Source organism: Phasianus colchicus, chromosome 26 (genome assembly GCF_987193195.1).
Source record: "Phasianus colchicus chromosome 26, bPhaCol1.hap1.1, whole genome shotgun sequence".
In the NCBI taxonomy this organism is placed as follows: domain Eukaryota; kingdom Metazoa; phylum Chordata; class Aves; order Galliformes; family Phasianidae; genus Phasianus; species Phasianus colchicus.
Genome location: NC_143461.1, coordinates 1,224,887 through 1,246,691, shown reverse-complemented (window position 1 = coordinate 1,246,691; position 21,805 = coordinate 1,224,887). Strand labels below are relative to the sequence as shown.

Genomic DNA, 21,805 nt, shown 5'->3' with positions numbered 1-21,805 from the left:
ATGGCCCATATCATTAGCAGGGATGGCTTGCATTAAAGATGAGCTTGTCAGAAGATTAATACCTATATCAATGGTGTATCTGGGCCTGCAGCAATGAAAGATAGTATAAAAGGTAGCCCCATTCCCAGCTCTCTCATCCATTTCTCTTGCTTCCTTCTCGCTGGGAACCAGGTAAGCGTAAAGCCCTTTTTCCTCCTCTTGCAAAGTGAGACTTTGTCTCAGTGGGCATTTTATTCAATAGTGACTCCTTCTACTGGGAACCAGGTAAGTATGAAGCCCTTTCTCCTCCTCTTGCAGAGCAAGATTTTACCTCAATGGGCATCTTATTCAATAGTGACTCTGTCCTATGCTGGGGATTGGAGCTCCTTGCTATCGGGAGAGTATGGAGGGTATAAGGTCTGCTCAGAGAGTCTGGGGCATGGCGTAAATGGCCTGGGATTTATACACTCAAAGAGAGACTCCTTGGACCAGGCTATTCTCTGCAGGGTTCTGGCATGAAAAAGGGATATGACTTCCTGTCACAGCCTCCATCTGTGTTCTTAATAGTTGCCTTGGCTCCTTCGTGAGAGGCTATTCGGGTTGCCCCTCACACAGTCAAATGCTCTCCTTCCTCTTAACCCTCTCTCCTAGGTTTACTTCCAGTCCCAAGACATGTCCTGCTACTCCCAGTGTGTGCCATGCCGGCCCTGTGGCCCAACTCCTCTGGCCAGCAGCTGCAATGAACCCTGTGTCAGACAGTGCCAGAGCTCCAATGTTGTCATTGAGCCCTCTCCCGTGGTGGTGACCCTGCCTGGACCCATCCTCAGCTCCTTCCCACAGAACACAGTTGTGGGATCCTCTACCTCTGCTGCTGTTGGCAGCATCCTCAGCTCTGAGGGTGTGCCCATCTCCTCTGGGGGCTTTAACCTCTCCAACTTTGGCAGCCGCTACTGTGGTAGAAGGTGCACTCCCTGCTAAAGGTGTTGGCTATATTCCTGGAGAAATTCTTCCAGAAACTACAAACATGGTGCTTAATCAAGAAGAAATCTTCAAGCCACTGCTTTCAGAATATCTGACCATTCTCACCTAATCTAGCAAGTGCCGGCAGGAAGGGGAAGCCTGGTCTTTCTGAAAATCTCACTCATGTCTCTTCCATTTTTCTACATCTCTCTCTCTAAATTTTCTTTTTTCTCTCTTTCTTTTTCCTCTATTCTTCTCTGGGCTTTGAGGTTTCTCGGAGCCACGCCATCCTCTGCCACAAAGTCAGGCATGTGCCTTGCATGAACTCAAATATAGGATCAGGCAAATCCTGCACTGTGTTTATAGTGAACTCGTTTTCCTGTTTAAACAATCATTAAAATTTCTGCATATCAACTTGGGCTTTTGGTGTTACTTCCCACAGTGAATGTCCTTCAACTGCCCAGGGAAAATGACTTCGCTATTGGTGGGTAGAAGATGAGTGTTTAATGAGACCCTTCACCACTCCCAGAAGAATGGGAGGTTGTGACACTGCAGAGGCTCCACTCTTGGGCACTGTCCTTTGCAGCTTTAGAACATATCCCTGGCAATGGCACAGAAAGTGGGTATTGGCCTTTGCTTTGCAGTGTTTCTGCCCTCAGTTACACCCATTCAGGTCTTAGAAATGGAGAACACAGTCTCTGCTTTGCTCTCAGGAAAAACTAGGAGTGTCTTGGAAATCATGGGGGAAAGCTACCCTGCAATCTTTTAGTAAGAGAACTCTTCCTACTCTTGTCTTTGCTGCAGCTGAGAAGGAAGAAGGCACAGAATAGGAGTAGAACTGTGTGGATGTCTCTCTGGTGCCTAACACAGCTCTTGCTGTTTACTTGTGCTGTCTCCCACCCAAGACATGCTGCCCATGTCACACTCAACGGTGTCTGATTGACATGGTCTCAGTCAGTGGCTCCTATGGGCCCCATGCTCATTTCTCTCGAGAACTCAAGGAGGTGCACCCTGGTCAAGATGGAGTTTGTTGGCCATGGAGGCAGTGCTGCCTGTGGGCCCAGATAGCACTGTGCCCTGCCCCTGCTCGGTCCCTCCCACAGCCACCCCAACTCTTCACCTCATCTCCTAAGGGAAGACAGGAGCAGTTGTTTCCTCCAGTAGCCCTGGCCCAGGCTCCACCAACCTGACCACTGGAGCCCAGCTCCGTGCTCAGGAATCAAGTGTCTTTGCCCAGGCTGAGGGGTGCAGATGCTGCTTTTGCTTAAATCATGTGTTTCCAAACTTTTAGCTTCCCTGGGCCATGTTGATTGAAGAGGAATTGTCTTGAGCCACATACATGTTGGTCTTTCTGAAAGTAATGTCTCCTTCATTTTCACTGAAACTGCAACTGATTCAGGGAGCACAGTAACTCTGTTTGATAGGGCAAATTTTCAGCTACAAAATGCTATTTTTCAACAGTCACCACCACTAGCTATGCATTTTCACCAGTGATGAACAAATGCCTGCGTGCCACACTTGTAAATATCTGCATAAATGGAGGTGAACCACTGATGTCGTTACTACCACTGAAACACAACATCCACTGCCTCACTGAGCTCACATCCACAGTTTGGTCCCCATGAAAGTTCAGCAAGCACTGATGAACACCAGTGGGTAAAATTTTTTCCATATGGAGAAATTCTATGACACCTCCTTGCTTCATAAAGACTTCTGTGTCAGGTGCTATTCTGTCAGATAGCCTCTCTGCTGTCATCTGTCACGCAGCAACAAAATGTAATAGCATACTGTAGGGAAAGTTCAACCTCTCCTACCAAACTACCATCATCTTCCTTGGTCTAATCAAATAAAATAGAGGGCATTAGTTTTGGAGCAGGCCTCATAATGTATATAATACAGTTAATGCATACAAATAACAAAACTTATTTTAATTTTTACTGTTTTCATTAAAACATTCAAAAAAGAGAGTCACAAAACCATAGAATTAGTGGGATATGTGACCTTGTTTTTGTGGTACTAATGCATCAGTTTGGTATGATGGCAGTGACTGCAATTCCTATGAGTTCTGAAGTCGTTCATAATAGATTTTTGATGAAATTTTACTCTTCCTTTGCTTCATCCTTGACAATAATTCTTCACAAATATACATATCATCAAAAACAGTTGACATAAATAAGGCATGATTGAGTAAGATAGGGTTTATAAGATTCTAGAAAAGAGACATGATCAATCTATTGTGTTGGATGTCTGATTGCCACTGTATACATTCTATTTGAAAATTCACAGGTAATGTATTTATGTCAAGCGCAAAAGGAATGACAAACATACACTGATGATTTTTTTAAACCAATTCAGTGCAACACTGCCTATTTTTCACTGTTCAGAGGACTGTGTTTAGCCAGTATCAAAATGCATAAGATTATTTGCAATAACTTGAGTCAGCACTGCACTGTGCATTCCCTGTGTTCAAGTTTCAGCACAGTCATTGCCAACTGCACACTGATGTTTGCTTGCTGTTGAGTGATGGGTGCATGCCCTGGTCTGGATTGGGTTGTTTAGAGGCCTGCTGCCATGATGGTGCAGGGCAGGAAGAAGACACAATATGTGACGGTCTGGGCTGTAGTCTAGACATGCCTGCCCTAACTGGATCAACTAGTACTGCAGCTGACTACAGACGCACAGAAATGTAAAGCTTTAGTGTGGGGAAGATTCAGACACTCAATCTTCATCCCTAGCAGCCAGCACACAGGCTGTGATCAGTGAACGTGCCTTAGATGTGCAAGCAGAGCCCCACACTTGGCTCACCTTTGGCAATATCCACAGCAGTTGGCTTCAGGGACAAAACCTGCCAGTGTCACATAGTCCAGCCTGACGTCATCCAGGGATGATGCTTCCACTACATCTTGGTGCAACCATTTCCAGTACCTTGCCACCTTTATTACAAGAAAGTTCCTCCTTTTATTCAATTTAAATCTTCTCTTATTTCATTTGAAAACATTTTTCTCTTGTCCTATCACCACAGATCCTGAAAAAGAGTCCATCCCCTTCTTTCTTACAGTCCATTTAGGTACTGAAAGTCTCCTATGAGGTCTCCCAAGAGCCTTCTCTTCTCCAGGCTGAACTCTTTCAGCCTGTCCTCTTAGGAGATGTGTTACATCCCTTGGATCATTTCTGTGGCCCTCCTCTGTATCTGCTCCATTTCTCTCCTGTACTGACATCTAAGCATCTGGATGCAGTACTACAGGTGAGGTCTCACCAGCACAGAGTAGAGGAGCAGGATTATCACCCTCAACCTGCTAGCCACTCCTTTTGGTGCAACCCAGGATGCAGTCGGCATTCTGGGCTACAAGGACACATGTCCAGCTTCCCATCCAGCAGTAGCCCAAAGTCCTTTTCACCAGGGCTGTGCTCTATCCTTTCATCCTTCAGCTTCTATTGAGAAAGGGGATTGCTATGACTCAGGTGAAAGCCTTGCAATTGGATTTGTTGGACCTGACAAAGTTCTCCTGGGCTCTCTGCTCAAGTCTGCCTAGGTGTCTCTGGATGGCATCCTATCCCTTGGGAGTCTTGATCTCACAACACAGCTTGGTGTCATCCACAAACTTGCTGAGAGTGAACTTAATCCCATTGTCAATGTTATTAATGAAGATATTAAACAGCACCAGTCCCAGTAACCTGAGGGACACCACTCATCACTGACCTTCATTTGAAGCCACTGACCACCACTCCCTGGTTATGATCTCACAATCTGTTCCTATTGAACAGTCCATCCATAAAATCCACATCTTTCCAATTGTGGAGGACCTTGTAAAAGGCCTTATAGAAGTCCAGATATACTACATCATTGACTCTTCCGTTGTTCTTTGACACAGTTATGCCATTATAGAACGCCAGTATCTTGTTCAGGCAGCATACTTCCCATGGGAGGCATCCTGAAAATACCACCTCATGGCTGAGAGCAAGGTAAGGAAGAGAGGAATGATTTATTTTCTGAGGAAGGAAGGAAGAATTCATGACTTGAGAAAGGGAATTGACACAAGGAATAAAACTTGTCAAAAAATGAAATATGATCTTTTGACTATATGAGGAAGTGGACCAAAGTGTCTGAAAATGAAAGCAAAAGCTACTATTAACAGTAACTTTCTATCCTCAAAATGAGACATTCAGCTTTCAAGGTGGATGTTTAGATCCTGAAATTAAACTCTGGATGCCAAAATGAATCTTTGGACCTTCCCATTGGCTGCTTGAACACTGAATGGAGGTTTTGTCCATGAAAAGGAGAGGTTAATTAGGCTTTGAGCACTAAAATGCTGTGTTTGGTCATAAAAAGGGGGGTTCTGAACTCTCAAATAGTTTTACTTAGTACTGCCTCAAAGAACCTTCCATCTGTCACCATCCGTCACAAGGAGCCTTTCCACCAAGATCATGAGAAAGATCTCTCAGATGGAAAAAGTTCTGAGGATGGAAAAAAGTGGTGAGGAAATGTCCCTGACACAGATGGGAATCATACTCCTATTTTACAGCCTCAGGCTATCATCCAAAATCCAGGAAGAAAACTCTCTAACTCCAATGTGGTGTTAGAAAGCTGACATTCCTTAATTCCTCATGATACATGCCAGGCAACTTGACAAATCAGGCAGCATACTCAGAGTTCAATTAAGTGATCCATTTGCTGATGATTTTTCATGATTTTTTAATTTATACATCGGTCAACAATAATTACATTATTCAACCAGTTTCTTCCACTTGAGTGGATCTCCTCCAAACTTTCTCCGGTGTTCGATAATGCATCCTAATGCTGAGCAATTAGGTCCTTCAACAACTGATTGCCCCCTCAATGTCTAGAATGTCTGGAATGTGCTAATTCACGTGCTGTAACAAACACACACGCCACAACTACAAGAATAAAGAGTAAAGCTTAACACAATCTACAGATTCAAACCATACACACAACACAAAAAATAGAAAACTCAGCACCATTACAGCAATACTCATGTACATGTGCTCATATATGAAATTATAATGGTGGCAACCACAACACAACCCAATTACCAGTAAGTGCTTCAGTTTCTCGTAGGGGAGCTTGCATCTCTCAAGTACCACTTTACCAAAGTAATTAGGGGGACATTAAAACATTCTTGTCCTTTAACCCAGGGACTTAAATTGTAGGCTCACTATATATAGGGGTGCACCCCTTGATTGTGTATGATGGGTACACTATCTACCCCTGCTCTGGGATCCCATCACACTTGCTCTCTGTATACGATATGCATTTCTGTCATGATATACTGGGGACAGTAGAAAGAATGCCTTACCATATTCCAGGGAAATTGCAGCCAGACCCAATGGGGTTGGGATAGGGGGAAGAATCACTTGATATGCACGCTGAGTGGAAGTTCCCTCCAGTCCTTCAGTTCACAAGATCTCTGTAGCAGAGTCCCATCTGGGTCACCAAAACTGTCATCCAAAATCTGGAAAGAGAACTCTTATTCCAGTATAGTATTAGAAAGTGGCATTCCTTTATGCCTCATGATATGTACCAGGCAATTTGACAAAACAAGCTTGTGTGCTTAGAGTTCAAGTTCTACAATTAAACAGTTAAGACTTACATTGGCATAGACATCATTCTTTTACAAGAACTCATTAACATATGATAATGTCCTTTGAGCACGCACATTGTGGCCTCTGGTGGTCTTAAGACCACTTACTTCATCCCCTTTATTTCAGCTTCAGCTTCTTCTCCATGACCCTTGGCCAACTTTCTGCTGTTTTTTCTCAGTTTGGCATATTTCTATTGCTTGTTAGGCCATAATAAGCAACTTCCTCTCTTAGTGCACTTGAATCTAAAACAATATATGTGAAATTTAAGGAAAAACTCCTTGCACATGGTGGATGGAAAGATAAAAATAGTCTATTGTGATTCTAGCGCTCCTGTGAAGCAGAATCGCTGAGAAAAACAAGGCTGTTGACACAACAAGCAAAGTTAAACTGGAAAGTTTTAGAAGTAGCACTTGCTGATTTCTTATGATAAACCAATATATTGGTCTTAAAACTAATATAGTAATCCCTATTGCTAAACCACACAAGCAAAGCTAAAATGGAAAGTTTTAGAGCCAGCACTCATTGATTCATTTGGAGAAAATATGATACTGATCCCTGTTGCTAAACCAGCTATATCATTATGAATCAGCCACATTACCAAGCCTCCTGAAGGTCAAGAACTGTTAGGCTATGCTCCCAGACATAAGGTTTAATGTGTTGAGACTGCAGGTGGACTCATTGACTTCTGTGGATCAGTTCTATCTCAGGATATCCAGTGATTCTGTGTATCTATGCTTTTCAGAGAAAAGAAGATTCTTTTCAAAGTATTAGTCTGGTTCTCCTCAATTAGTGTAGCTTGAAGGCAAGGAGTAGGAGAGATGACATCAACAGTCTAGCCATTTTCAATGGATTTTGCCATTTTCAAGAGAAGGGTGAATTGCCAAACTGTGAGTTTGTTATTTCATCACAGACCTCACTTTTAGCTAATGGGTAATTCCAGCTCAGAAGAACTTACTAGAAATTGTCTTAAGGCAGGCACAGTGTGTGCTATGTAAAGAAAGACTCACTGTTGGAGTGAGAGCTGGCATCCAGACCAAGTCCAGACCCAAGAGTGGCCTGACTGAAGGCTCCACCCAGTCACTGCAGTGAACCAACAGGGAGCCTGGCCAAGCCAGGAAGTCAACAGAAGGCCAGGAATAACATAGGCTGCCATTTATCAAGATTCCCATTCACATGATGTGCTCCAGGGACATATCTAAACATAGACACATAAAGGTAAGGACTGAGCCATTGATTACAGACTAACCAGGGATGGCTTCCTCTGCTTTAAAAGAGGATGCCTGAAAGATGAAATCTCAGCAGTGCGCACTGGCCTCTAATACCTAGAACAGTGATGGAGTCTCCCCAGACAAAGCCATGGCTTTCTACTTTGACCACCTATATGCAGGTGGAAAAATAACATGGCAGGACACACGAAAGAATGCAGGAAATGTTTAATGGGTCTGAAGAGGGAAATGGTGTAACCCCAAGTGCATACACCAAGTGTGGGGAGCAGCAGGAACAGGCAAGAATCTGTTCCCCTTTCCTATGGCAGCGTTGCCATCAGGCCCACACTTAGGAGTTGTAGAAAGGTGAGCAGGTCATTGAAGCTGGTTTTGAGGGGTACTAACAGAGATCTCAGAGGAGAAAAAAAAAAACATATTAGATAGGAAGAGAGACTGAAAGAGAGTATCAGTAGACTTTCTTCATCCTGTCTGTGAAGACAGGCTGGCCTCTCCTCTCTGTCTTGCAGGGCAAAAACAGCAGCACATTTCTTCTTATATCCAGTGCCATGATCTGATATCCTGGGGGACCTTGTGTGGGGCAAGATCCAGCATCTTTAGCAAGGGGTGCACCTGCTGTAGCGGTTGGAAATGCAAGAGAGGTCCAAGCCCCCCGAGCTGATGGGTACACCCTCAGAGCTGAGGATGCTGCCAACAGCAGCAGAGGTGGAGGATCCCACGGCGGTGTTCTGTGGGAAGGAGCTGAGGATGGGTCCGGGCAGGGTCACCACCACAGGAGAGGGCTGGATGACGATGGTGGAGGGCTGGCACTGCCTGACACAGGGCTCATTGCAGCTGCTGGCCAGAGGAGTCGGGCCGCAGGGCCGGCATGGCACGCACTGGTCACAGCAGGACATGTCTTGAAGCTTGAGTTGTACCTTAGTGAGAGAGCAGAGAGGAAGCAGAACATGGGGATATATGAGGAGATGACTGTCAACACACTATGAGGCTTCCAAGGCACATGCACTGCTAGGAGTTGAAGGCTGTGCAGGGATTGATATGTGCTTCATGGTCTCATCCTGCCCGAGTTTGAAAACAGCCAATATATCCAGGTAGTCTCTGGACTCTAGTCCACAAACTACTCACTCACAGGCCTTGGTGCCCTCCATGATGAATCTTGCCCATACTTCTGTCTCTCATGACAAACAGTCCCATGAAAAGAAAGAGCCTTCACACTCACCTGGTTCCAAAGAGAATGCAGGAGTGGTGGATGAGTGAGCAAGGAGCTGGGCTGCCTTTTATAATGGATATAAACTGTCCCAGGTCCAGAGGCATAACTTACAGCTGTAATTATTTTCTGACAAGACCCTCTTGAATGCAAATCATCCCAGTTAATGATATAGGCTGTACTATGGCTTCCTGTGCTGTTTAACCAGATTTCCAGTTTTAGTATGTCCATTCCTCAATGAAGGCATCTTTTGAGTGGCAGGAACAGAGGCCCAAATATTTCCAGGAAATAGACATCAATTTGGGCAAAAGACTCAGCTCTGAATTTAGCACCGCTCTGTCCTCCCCATGCCATGTCTTCAGCTCAGACATTGCCAATTGCATGCCAATATTTGGTTGTTGCTAAGTGATGGGTCACAAAGTCTGTGGGTTGGACATACCTGTCTTATATGATGGAATTCTTTCTGTCATTACTCCTACCAGCCCACAGTACTGCTGGGCATCGTGCACTCCAGCTGTTTCCCTTTCTTCAGCTCCTCAGGATAACATGGCTTCTCAAGACTTTAATACAAGGCCCAACAGAGCAGAATCATCTTGACAAGATCAATGACTTCTATGTCTTCTGCAAGGCTCTTAGTGTACTTCTATTCTGAAGGCTCTCATGAGCTCATTTAGGGCATTGTCTTCAAATGAAATTTCCCCAGAATCCCTGCTGAAATGATTTCTTGTCTAAGTATACCATGTGACATGTTTCTGAATGTGTCCCCCACTTTTGTGCACTTGTCTGTACTGTGTCTGGCAGGGATAGAATTCTCTGGCTGTGGAGAGTGTATGCCCATTGACATGAGACAGAGGAAATGATGAGAAGGAAAATGGAAATGGCTGAAATACTATAGGTTTTTCCTCAGTTTTTATGGGTAAGTCTTGTCCTCAGGCCTACTGGGTCCCTGAAGTTCTTCACAGAATTTAGGGAGTGAAAAAATACTGCCCGTAAAGGAAGAAAACCTTATGGAACATTTGTTCCACTTGGTCAGACTTGTGTCCATGAGATGGGTGGGATGCATCCAAGGGGATTTGATCGGGTGATGCCATTTTAAGACTGCTCTCTGTCATCTCTCAAAGGTCATGATGGTTGAGGGATGGCCTTCCTAGCTAGGAAACAACAACAACAACAACAAAACAGGCATCACACTTATCTTCAGAAGGAGGAAGAACAATAAGATAGCTGAAAAAGATGATGATCCGCTGGGCTTTAACTTCCATGACCAGCTATTCAGAGTACAGCTGGGATTTGGTATCTATGAAAGTGTATCTCAGAGATCAGTACTTAATAGTATTTAATGATTCCAGTAATGGCCTGATGATGGGATAGTGTGTAAGTGTGGCATGCGTGTGGAGGACCCACAGCTGGGAAGAGCAGTCAGGATGCTATAAGGCAGGGCTGCTAGTCACAGGGACCAGGACAAGCTGGAGAAACACCCAGACTGGAATCACAGGTCTTTCAACAGGAGCAGGAGAAAGGCCTTGCATCTGGGGAGGAATAATGACAGGAAAGCATAACAGCTGTAGGCTGTCTTCCTCAGAAGCAGCTCAGAAGAAAACACTAAGTCTACGCTATGTATGCCAGGCCTCCTACTGTGTGCACAAAAATGGTGCTGGGACCATGCTAGCCCTCTGACGGTGTGATGCAGGAGCTGTGACAGTCCCTTTGGCTTTCCTGGACCCACAAGCTTCCCTCTTAATGGAGGGCTCACTGTTCTCCTCCCCTAGGGCTTTCCCTGCTCTCAAATGCCGGTGCTGGCTGGTCTGGGTATGGGCAGGGAAAACAGTAACATTGTAGTATATCTGACTTTTGATTTATCCTCCTAGAGGCAATAAAATAAGTTTCAAGATTTTGCATCTTTTCAAAAAATTATTGTTTTCTCAGATTCTTTTTTTCTCTGCTCTCCTGTGAAACTCCTCCTTCAGGGCCACACTGCTTCTCTGTTTTATGTCCCTGATGGAGGAACTGGGGGCAGCTGTAATCACTGCATCCAGAGCAGCTCACATTCTATTCTTAAATTTTACTTTCTCCTCTGCTATTCCTTTTTAACACACTTGAGAGAAGGACAACATGATATAACTGTAGATGTCCCTGTTTATTGCAGCAGAGTTGGACTAGATGACTTTTAAAGGTCCATTCCAACTCAAACGATTCTATGATCCAATGAAAGTATGCCTTGACTTGTACAGATAGAGTAACTGGCCTTATGCAAGCCTGCCTAGCGCCATGAGATAATGAGGTACAAAAATGTGGCTGGGAAGGGCACTCTGACATTGATGGAGGCAATTCCTTGTATTGTGGTTAAAAGTGTGGGGAAGTGGGGACAAAGGTGGTAAAGGATCTTCTGGGTGCTGCTAGGGGCTGGCTGGAGGCTCTACAGTGCTCTGGAAAGGGCTGATGGAAAGACAAATCAGCACCCACAGGCATTTGTGCAAATCCATCACACAGAAGACACAAGCAGATGCTAATGGTCTTGTATGTGTTAATGACACTGTGTAGTACTCAGAGATACTACTTGGAGGGAACATGTACTGAGAGATTTGAAGAGGACACTGGAGCCACTGATGCTGACAAGACATGTCTGCTTTATTGGGCCTTCTGTTTAAGACTTGAGAAGCCTGTTATTTATCCTGAGGAGCTTCAGAGAGGGAATCTTCTGCAGGGTGCTGTAGTCACCTGTGCTGTGAATTAGTGGGTATAATAATAGAAATGAGCTTCCATTACTGAAAGGAAAATATGTAAGATTTTTTCAGTTGTTCATTCAGAAAATAAACACCACCACAATATGGAAAGGAAGAAGGAGCTCTATGTGGAAAGGACCTATACAGTAAAACCTTGGAAAAATTCACCTGATTTTGTATTATTCTGCACAAAATTGGCATTCCTATCACATGAAGGGATATAAGATTAACTTGCTGTCTATATAGCTCTTCTTATTCTTTCTTATGAAACAGCCCTTTCATTCCACCATTTACTGTTAGGCCTTTCTTTTGAGATCTGGAAAGGACACTGCACAACCATTTGCCCCATATCAAGATCCTTGAGACAAAACAGGAGGAAACAAAGCAGGGAAGCAGAATTTTCCAGAGAAAAGTGTCAAGTGGGATAGGGTCTCACTCAGGAGATGGTACCTCTCTTGCCAGAAGATCTCCTAAAAACCCTTATGGAATGACTCGGGCTGACATCACTTGCCTTTGCTGGACTCTTCTAGCACATGAGCTGAATTTGTTGACCACAGTGGTGTTTGTTGTATGGAAATGCTTGGAACTCCCTTCATGCCACTCAAAAGATGCCTTCACTGTGGAATGGGTATGAAACATAACTGGAAATGAAACACAACTGCAAAGGAAGACAATGTACATTCTATATCATTATCTGGGATCACCATTTGACTTTGCTGGACTCTTCCATCACGGAAGCTGAATCTTTTGCCTAAATTAATATTTATTACCTCTCTTCCTGCCACTCAAAATTGAAGAATGGACATAGCAAAAACTGGAAATGAAATTAAACAGCATAGTAAGTGAATGAACAGTCTATATCATTAACTGGAATGTTTTTCATTCAAGAGGAGCTTGTCAGAAAATAATCACTGCTATAAATGATGCCTTCAGAGCTTAGGAAGCTTACATACACTATAAAAGACAGCCCAGCTCATCACTCTCTCATCCACCATTGCCTTTTCTTTGGAATCAGGTGAGTGTGAAGCTTCTTCTTGTTCCCCTCATTCTGCCAAGGAAGGTTACACAGTAGTGGATGACACAGCTGATATCAGCTATGTTCCATGACAAATCGTAGGACTGCTTCTCATAGGGAAGGGAAATAAGGAGGTTTGTCGTAGAAGGAATATGGGTCTGTAAGAAGATAGCTTGCAAACTAGAGTACAGAAATGAGCTGGATAGGTACTTTTAGCTACTTTGATACTTTCTGAGCTTGGGCAGCATGATAACAGTACAGCCTTAACTATCCATGCACAGCCTCCAGCTTCCAGCAGTTCATGGCTCCTTCATAGTGTATTGACAGTCATCTCCTCATATATCCCTATGTTCTGCTTCCTCTCTGCTCTCTCACTAAGGTACAACTCAAGCTTCAAGACATGTCCTGCTGTGACCAGTGCGTGCCATGCCGGCCCTGCGGCCCGACTCCTCTGGCCAGCAGCTGCAATGAGCCCTGTGTCAGGCAGTGCCAGCCCTCCACCATCGTCATCCAGCCCTCTCCCGTGGTGGTGACCCTGCCCGGACCCATCCTCAGCTCCTTCCCACAGAACACCGCCGTGGGATCCTCCACCTCTGCTGCTGTTGGCAGCATCCTCAGCTCTGAGGGTGTACCCATCAGCTCGGGGGGCTTGGACCTCTCCTGCATTTCCAACCGCTACGGCAGGTGCACCCCTTGCTAAAGATGCTGGATCTTGCCCCACACAAGGTCCCCCAGGATATCAGATCATGGCACTGGATATAAGAAGAAATGTGCTGCTGTTTTTGCCCTGCAAGACAGAGAGGAGAGGCCAGCCTGTCTTCACAGACAGGATGAAGAAAGTCTACTGATACTCTCTTTCAGTCTCTCTTCCTATCTAATATGTTTTTTTTTTTCTCCTCTGAGATCTCTGTTAGTACTCCTCAAAACCAGACTTTAGTGACCTGCTCGCCTCTCTTCATCTCCTGTCCAGTAAGTGTGAGCCCTGTGGCAACACTTCCATAGGAAAGGGGAACAGATTCTTGCCTGCTCCCCACACTTGGTGTATGCACTTGCAGTGACATAATTTTCTCTCTTCAGACTCATTAAAAACTTACTGCATTCTTTAGTGTGTCCTGATGTGTTTTTCTTTGTTTGTTTGTTTGTTTGTTTCCATCTGCCTAGAGGTGACCAAAGGAAAAAACCTGGATTTAGAAGGAGTTAGCTAGGTAAAAACTCCATCACTGTTCTAGATATTGGAGGCCAGTGCGCACTGCTGAGATTTCATCTTTCAGACTCCCTCTTTCGAAGCAGAGGAAACCATCCCTGGTTAGTCTGTAACCAGTGGCTCTCAGTCCTTCCCTTGATGTGTCTCTGCTTAGACATGTCCCCTAGAGCCTGGAGCACATCATGTGAATGGGAATCTTCACCAATGGCATCCTGTATCTGGCTTGGCCTTCTGTTGACTTCCTGGCTTGGCCAGGCTCCCTGCTGGTTCACTGCAGTGACTGGGTGGAGCCTTCAGTCAGGTCACTCCTGGGTCTGGACTTGTTCTGGATGCCAGCTCTCACTCTAGCTGAGAGATTTTCTTCACATAACACACACTGTGTCTGCCTTAGGGCAATTACTAGTATCGGTTGATACATTTGGTTGATATATTGGAGGGAAGGGAAGCCATTCAGATGGACCTAGAGAAGCTGGAGAAATGGGCCCGTATGAACACAATGAGGTTCAATAGGGTTAAGTGCAAGGTGTTGCACTTGGGCCAGGGCAATCCCAAGTACTTACACAGACTGGGCAAAGAATCCCTTGAGAGCAGCCCTGAGGAGAAGGACTTGAGGATCCCAGTGCACAAGAAGCTGAACATGTGCCAGCAGTGTGCACTTGCAGACCAGAAGTCCAACTATATCCTGGGTTGTGTTAAAAGAAGAGTGGCCAGCGGGGAAATGGAGGTGATTGTCCCCCTCTACTTGGCTCTTGTGGGGCCCCATCTGGAGTAATGCATCCACACCTGGGGCCCCCAGTACAGGAAAGACACAGAGCTCTTGGAATGAGTCCAGAGAAGGACCACTAAGATGATCAGGGGGCTGGAGCACCTCTCCTATGAAGAAAGGTTGAGGGAACTGGGATCGTTTAGCTTAGAGAAGAGAAGGCTCTGGGGAGACCTCATTGTGGCCTCCCAATACTTGGAGGGAGCATATAAACAGGAGGGGGAATGGTTGTTTATGAGGGTGAATAGTGACAGGACAAGGGGGAATGGTTTTAAACTGAGACAGGGGAGGTTTAGGTTAGATATTAGGAGAAGTTCTTTACTCAGAGGGTGATGACGCACTGGAACAGGTTGCCCAAGGAGGTTGTGGATGCCCCATCCCTGGAGGCATTCAAGGCCAGGCTGGATGTGGCTCTGAGCAGCCTGGTCTGGTGGTTGGCGAGCCTGTACATAGCAGGGGGGTTGAAACTGGATGATCATTGTGGTCCTTTTCAACCCAGGCCCTTCTATGATTCTATGATTCTGTGATTCTATGATTCTATGATTCTGCCATTCTGTGATTCTATAATATCAGTAGGTGCTTCTGGGTTGAAATTACCTGTCATTTAAAAGTGAGGTCTGTGATAGACTAACAAACTCAAATTTTTGTCGTTCACCCTTCTCTTGAGAATGACAAAATCATCCTAGAGAATAAATTAGATTACTGATATCATCTTTCTTATTTCCATGCCTGCAGGGTATGTTAATTGATGAGAAAAACACATCTTATTTTCTCTGAAAAGCATAGAATCACAGAATCATAGGATATCCTGAGACAGAACCTAACCACAAAGGTCAGTGATTTCACCTGAAGCCTCAGCACATGGCTAATGCAAAATTAAACCATGTGTCTGAGGGCATAGTCCAAATACTTCTTGAACTCTAGAAGGCTTGGCGCTGTGCCTATTTCACAGGAGAGCCTGTTCCAGTACCTAAACAATGCTAGTGTCAAATGCAAAGCAAATTTTAGCAAATATTGCAAAAAAGCTATTCATAAAATGAGAATGACAGTGACACATGAGGCACAAGTGGAGAATACCTTATGCTGAGTAAAAGGAGAGGTAGCCGAGAGAACTGCAAAGATGATGCTGATGTCAGAAATTAACATGAAAAGCTGAGTGCTTTGAATGATGAGGATAGGAACCATAAATTCAAGGGTTTAGCCCCACATGCCAACCTCAGAAGAGGAATAAAATCATAGTAGAGACAGTGATGTTCCTGCTACCCAGTCTGTACCAGTACAACAAGAAAAACATTGAGATCTTCAGGTGCTGGTCACTTACCCCTTTGACAAAAATGAGGCCATCAGGATTAAGAAAAACATGGAGCAGATAATCACAAGTGCCACCTGGGATGTTTTGTTTAGCCCAGGAGAATGAATTCAGTCACAAATATCCTGTTCTCTTTTGCCATGGCTCTACAGTTTCAGGAGATGATGTCAGAATGAGGTTTTATAGTTGAATAAGAGCAGCAACAAGCTTCAAACAGGTTATCTTTTCCTGGCTTATGTGGCTCTTTCCATGGCCTCTGCTGATCACTGCTGGCATCGATCTCTCCATTCTCTGTCTCCCTCACTTCTTCCACAGACACAGATATAGAAAGATTTGACCATCCTTCTCCAGGCATTCATTCAGCTATTCTTTACTTCATGACTGTTCTGGAAGTGAGCTACAAATTACAGTCTCCAAAGTACAAGTATATTTTCTTGTTCCTGATTTTTTCTTTTGTATCAGTTTCCAGTAATGAAGAAAGTCTGATTAATTTTCTGTGGCAGAAATCTGTCCTGTAGTGTAAGACATAGGAATACTTTCTGTTAGTGTCTTTCTCCATGTTGATTGAATAGATGAACACACACACACATGCAAGCATACACAGATTTCAGGTGGGACAGGAAAAAAGACCAAGGTACGGATGTGAGAGATGAAGCTTGTGTAGGAGGGAGATCTTCCACCTCTGCACAGAACTGCCCTTCCCAGAGAATTTTGGCTTCTTCCAAGCCTTCCTAATGCTTCTGAGGTTTTTCCAGCATCCTTTGAGGAAAATAAGAGCTGTTGTATGATGAGTGGAAAGTGTAATTGGGGCCATGACTGGTCCTGGCTACATCTCTTCAGGTTCAAAGCATCAAGGCAGCAGGGCTGAGGAAGTCCAAAGAAAAGCACAGCACAAAATGTGTGGGTGATCATATTTCCTGGAGCAATACATGCATTTGAGGAAGCAGGAATTTTAGGCAGTTTGGCAACAGTAGCAGAAGATCACTCTGTGGAACTCAGAAATATGATCTGTAATGCCTCCAAAGGAAAATTTTCTTCTAGTAAATGCCAAATCATTTTGTCTAGGCATGTTTTTTAAGGGAAAGCTTTTCAAAGAAAAGAGTGTTTGTGTTTTTCCCCCCAACTAGAAAATGAGTCTGGAGTTCCCCTGATTTCCCTTGGGCTCTGGGGTACTGCAAAAAAAATCTGCACTTCATCCAAGCCTGAATGAAGAGGAAGGGCTGTTCTTGGGACATCTCTCCTGTGATGTGGCATTTCGGAAATGACTTCCCGGATGATTTTGGGTGGTGATGCAGCTGGGGTTGCCCCAGGACATTTCCAGTGTCACTTGTGTTTTGTTGAAGCCATTGGCCCCAGAGAGTGTCATCAAATCCCTCCTACCAATCTCTCTAGGCATTCCCTTCTCTCCCAGTTGCTGAGAAAGAGCTCTGTGAATCTAACAGCTACTTCATCCCAAGAAGCTAGCAGAGTCTCATAGAATTGTTCTTTTACCTTTTTCAGGAGCCAGAATGACATCATGAAAAGGGATGAGCCGCTAAAAGCAGCCAGAAGGAACTAAGAAATGACTTAGGGGCTGTGGGCCAGCATCAGTTGCCTGTACTAGACACACTGGACAACAGCAGATGAGTCTTCTGCAATCACTGTCTCATTCCTGGAACAGAAATTCTGGGGCTTTTCAATTCCAGCACTCAGAAAAAGAATTCAGCAGGGAATGGGTGTAGCAAAAGCCAGAAAATGAAAAGGCAGAGTAAGTGGAAACAGACATGCAGCCTATGTCATTAGCTGGGATGTTTTCAATTCATTGTGAATACTGGAGGGAATAATCACTTCTGTGTATGATACCCCCAGGCTGAAGGCTGTTCAGAGCCAACATATTCTTAAAAAGTATCTGAAGTGTCATAGTGAAGCCAAGAAACACTCTTGCCTCTCTGTGACATGCTCTACTATGACCAGTGCCTGCCATGCCCATTCTATGGTACGACCTCACCCGCCAACAGCTGCAAGTAACTCTGTGTCAGGCAGGGTAAAAACTATACTGTCATCATTAATCCCTTTCCCATGACAGTGGCCCTGCTTGGCCCCATCCTCTTACCTGCAGAACACAATTGTGGTATACTTTACCTCTGCTGCAATTGGCAGCATCCACAGCTGTGATGGAATCCCTATCACCCCTGGGTGCTTCAATATCTCCTGCATTTTCAGACATTACTATGGCAGAAAGTGCTCCCCATGCTAATGCTATGTTCCCAATCTTCTGCTCTTTTCCTTATATTCCCTTCTTCTGGGTGTACAATTTCCTAAAGCCAAACTGAGTGATATGCTGTCCTCTCTTACTCAATGGGACTGACAGATGGATGTCCTATATGATCTTCACCATGGGTAATGGACACCGATTTTTGGCAGCTCTGGTGATGTCCACATAACAGCTCCCTTTGGAAGAAAACTCTTTTCCTTTTTCAGAGTCACTAATGTTTCCTGCATCCCAGCTTCTGCCTCCATGTGATCCTTTTTCATGGTGGTCTCAAGTTGCTGGGAATGAAGGGCAGCCCTGGACTGCACATGATAAGGTGAGGACTCATGGGAGTCTTTCATCAAGTGGAAAGCATTTGACACTGTTCTCAAGACATCCTTGTCTCTAAATTGAAGAGACATGGATTTGACAGATGGCCCCCTGAGTGAATAAAGAATTGCCAAGATGGTCACACTGAGAGAATTGCAGTCAATGGTTGATATCCAGTTTGAGTGACAAGTAGTGTACACCAGTTGTCCATACTGAGACCACTAGTAGCCTTTTTTATTACATGCTATTGGGGATGAGTGCCAACTCTCAGCATGTTTTCAGTCAGCACCAAGTTGTGTTGTGCAGATGACATGATGGAGGTAAGGGATGCTATCTAGAAGAAACTTGACAGGCCCATGCAAGCCTCATGAAAATCAAGAAGGCCATATGCAATGTGGCTGGTGGCCGTCCTAAGAACAAATATAGACAAATGGATAGAGGGCAGCCCATAGCTCCATAGAAGAGCTTAAAGGTATTGGTTGTTGAAAAACTTCGCATGAGCCAGCAGTGTGTTCTTTCATCCCAGAAAGACAGCAGTGTCCTGGGCTGCATTAAAACAAGCACGATCAACAGTTCAAGGGAAGTGATTCTCCCTGTCTACTCTCACAGGAGACCCTACTAGGAATACTGTGTTAAGCTCTGTGATAGTCAACATAAGAACAACATGGACCTGTGGGAGCAAGCCCAGAGGAAGGCCATAAGTATGATTTGACATGGCTGGAGGACCTCTACTGTGAAGAGAAGCTGAGACAGCTGAAGTTATACAGTCTAGAGAAGAGAAGGTTCCAGGGAGACATCACTGCAATATTCCAGTACCTAAAGTGTACAAGAAAACAGAAGAGGGACTCCATATCAGGAAGCATAACAATGGGACATGGGGTAAGAGCTTTTATCTGGAAGAGTATAGGTTGTATCAGATATTAGGAAGAACTTACAAGAATGGGGAGGCACTGGAATAGGTCACCTAGAGAAACTGTGAAAACCACATTCCTAGCAAGGTTCAGGGCAAGCTGAGAAACATGGTTTAGTGCAGGATGATCTTCAGGGTCCTTCCAACACAAAACATTCTATGATTCTGTGATCACATCGGCAATTTCAAGAATGGTCATCCAGACCTAGATAAAAGCACATATTTAGTATATCCAAAGATACACACACAGAGACTTGTGCAGAGGTTACTTGACAATTCCCCTGCTTCAGACTTCTCTAACAATAAAGGTTTGATGAGTTTCATTTTCCCTGAGGTTTTGGTGATCAATATGAGGTAATACTTAGATACACACTGCAATATTACACACCAACAGACAAAAGCTAACATTACTAGAAATGCAGTTATGACTTTCTTAATCCATAATCTTAAATCAAGTGACCAAGAAGTCAGCCTTCTTCAAACCCAGAAGAAGTATTGCCTTTTTGAACCCCATGCAATATTTTTGTCTATTTCCATATTTCTTCCAAATCTATAGAAATCCTACCCCTTCAATCTACATAGAAGCAATAATTAGTGTTAACTGCTTCAAAACCTCCTTCTTCTGATGCCAAATTCTGTGCTCAACATGTTCCAGAAAATGAGAACAAGCCCATTAATTGCTCTTATTAACAATCTGAAATGCCTTTTGGATGAATTCACGAAACATATTCTGATCCCATGAGTTTCCTGGTACGCTTTCCAAAGGCAACAGGGAACTGTGTCATAGTTTTATGATTTTTGTTATCAGTATTCCATATCATAATATCATGTAGTGCACTGGTAGTCAAAGAGTTAATGCTGCAGTTCCATGGATTGTTGATAGTTCTGGGTACCTTTCACAGAAGAGAAGAACTGCATCTCCCAGAAGACTTTACTGTTCCATTTCCATTTTCCATTCAGAGGGAAAGGAAAAACTGCTTGGGAGTCATGAGATTGACCCTTATTTTTCTGCTTGTGTCTTTGGTGTGTCCTCATACAACATCCCCTCTAAATCCTTCAATATCTTTGTAGTCCCACTTTGGACATCATATAATAGTTTATGTCCTGTTTGTATTGTGGCTCTCAAAACTGCATGCAGTACTCAAGGTGAGGCAGCATCAGTGCAGTGGCCAGTGGGACAATCACTTCTCTTGACTGTCTAGCAATGCTGTGCATAATGCACCCTAGGATATAGTTGGTCTTCCTTGCTGTCTGAGCACAATGTTGTCTTGTGTTCAACTTGCTGTTAACTTAAATCCCTAAATTTCTTTCTGTGTAGCTGATCTCAAGTGTCTCATTCCCCAGACTGTATGTACAAGCAGGGTTGTTGCCCCTTCCTAGGTGCAGAATCTGGCACTTGCTCTTGATAAACTTCATGTGGTTGGTGATTGGCCAGATCTCTAATTTGTCTAGACCTCTCTGCAAGGCCACTCTATTGATGAAGTCAGCAGTTCCTCCCAATTTAGTATCATCAACCAAATTGTTCAAAGCAACTTCTAGTCCTACATCCAAGTCATTTATGGTATGCCCACCTTTTGAATTTGACAGGATGCCTTTGGATGGCATTCCTTTCTTCTGACATATGAACTGCATCACTCAGCTTTGAAGTGTCCACAAACTTGCTGAGAATGTATTAGATCCCATCATATATGTCCTTGATTAAGATGTTTCAGACTACCAGTCCAAATATGAACCTCAACCTGGACACAGTCATCAACAACAACACTCTGGCTATGACCACAAAACCAATTCCTCATCCATCAAATATTCCAACATTTGAACCCAGATCTCTCTGATTTTGAGATAAAGATGTGCTGAGGGATGATGTCAAAGACTTTGCATAAGTCTAGATAGATGACTCTTGCTTTCCATCTCAGATCTTCTTTCTTATTAAAACAGCACTTCTGTTACATCTTTCGATGTTGGGCCCTTTTTATGTGGTCTGGAAAAGACACTGCACAACTTCCTGCCCCATACCAAGGTCACTGAGGCAAAACAGGATGAGACAAAACAGGGTGAGACAAAACAGGGCAGAAGAACTTTCTAGAGAGCAGTGTAGAAAGGGTCACACCCAGGAGCTGGTACACTTCTTGCCAGAAGGGCCCCTAAAAACCACAAAGGAGTGACTCAGGCTGACATCATCTGCGTTTACTGGACTCTACTACCATGTGAGCTGAGTGTGTTGCCTACACCAATGTTTGTTGTGCAGAAATGCCTGGGCCTCCCTTCTTGTCACTCAAAAGATGTCTTCAGTGGGGAATGAGCATGACCTAAAGCTGGAAATTAAACAAAGCAACACAGGAAGCCAGCAC

At 44.2% G+C, this 21,805-nt stretch overlaps 1 protein-coding gene and 1 pseudogene across 2 annotated transcripts; one reads left to right on the top strand and one right to left on the bottom strand.

Moving 5' to 3' along the window:
* LOC116241155 (feather keratin Cos1-1/Cos1-3/Cos2-1-like) lies at positions 1–957 on the top strand. 2 transcript variants are annotated; one of them, XM_090124981.1, is made up of 2 exons: positions 1–171; positions 631–957. In XM_090124981.1, the coding sequence occupies exons 1-2, from the start codon at positions 94–96 to the stop codon at positions 955–957; spliced, it is 405 nt and encodes a 134-aa protein (XP_089981107.1). In that variant the 5' UTR covers positions 1–93. The 2 variants fall into 2 exon arrangements, with proteins under 2 accessions (XP_089981107.1, XP_089981108.1); XM_090124982.1 differs by having other exon boundaries at positions 126–171; positions 650–957.
* Positions 958–8,359: 7,402 nt separating this feature from the next.
* LOC116241157 (feather keratin Cos1-2-like) lies at positions 8,360–9,077 on the bottom strand (annotated as a pseudogene).
* Positions 9,078–21,805: the final 12,728 nt, after the last annotated feature.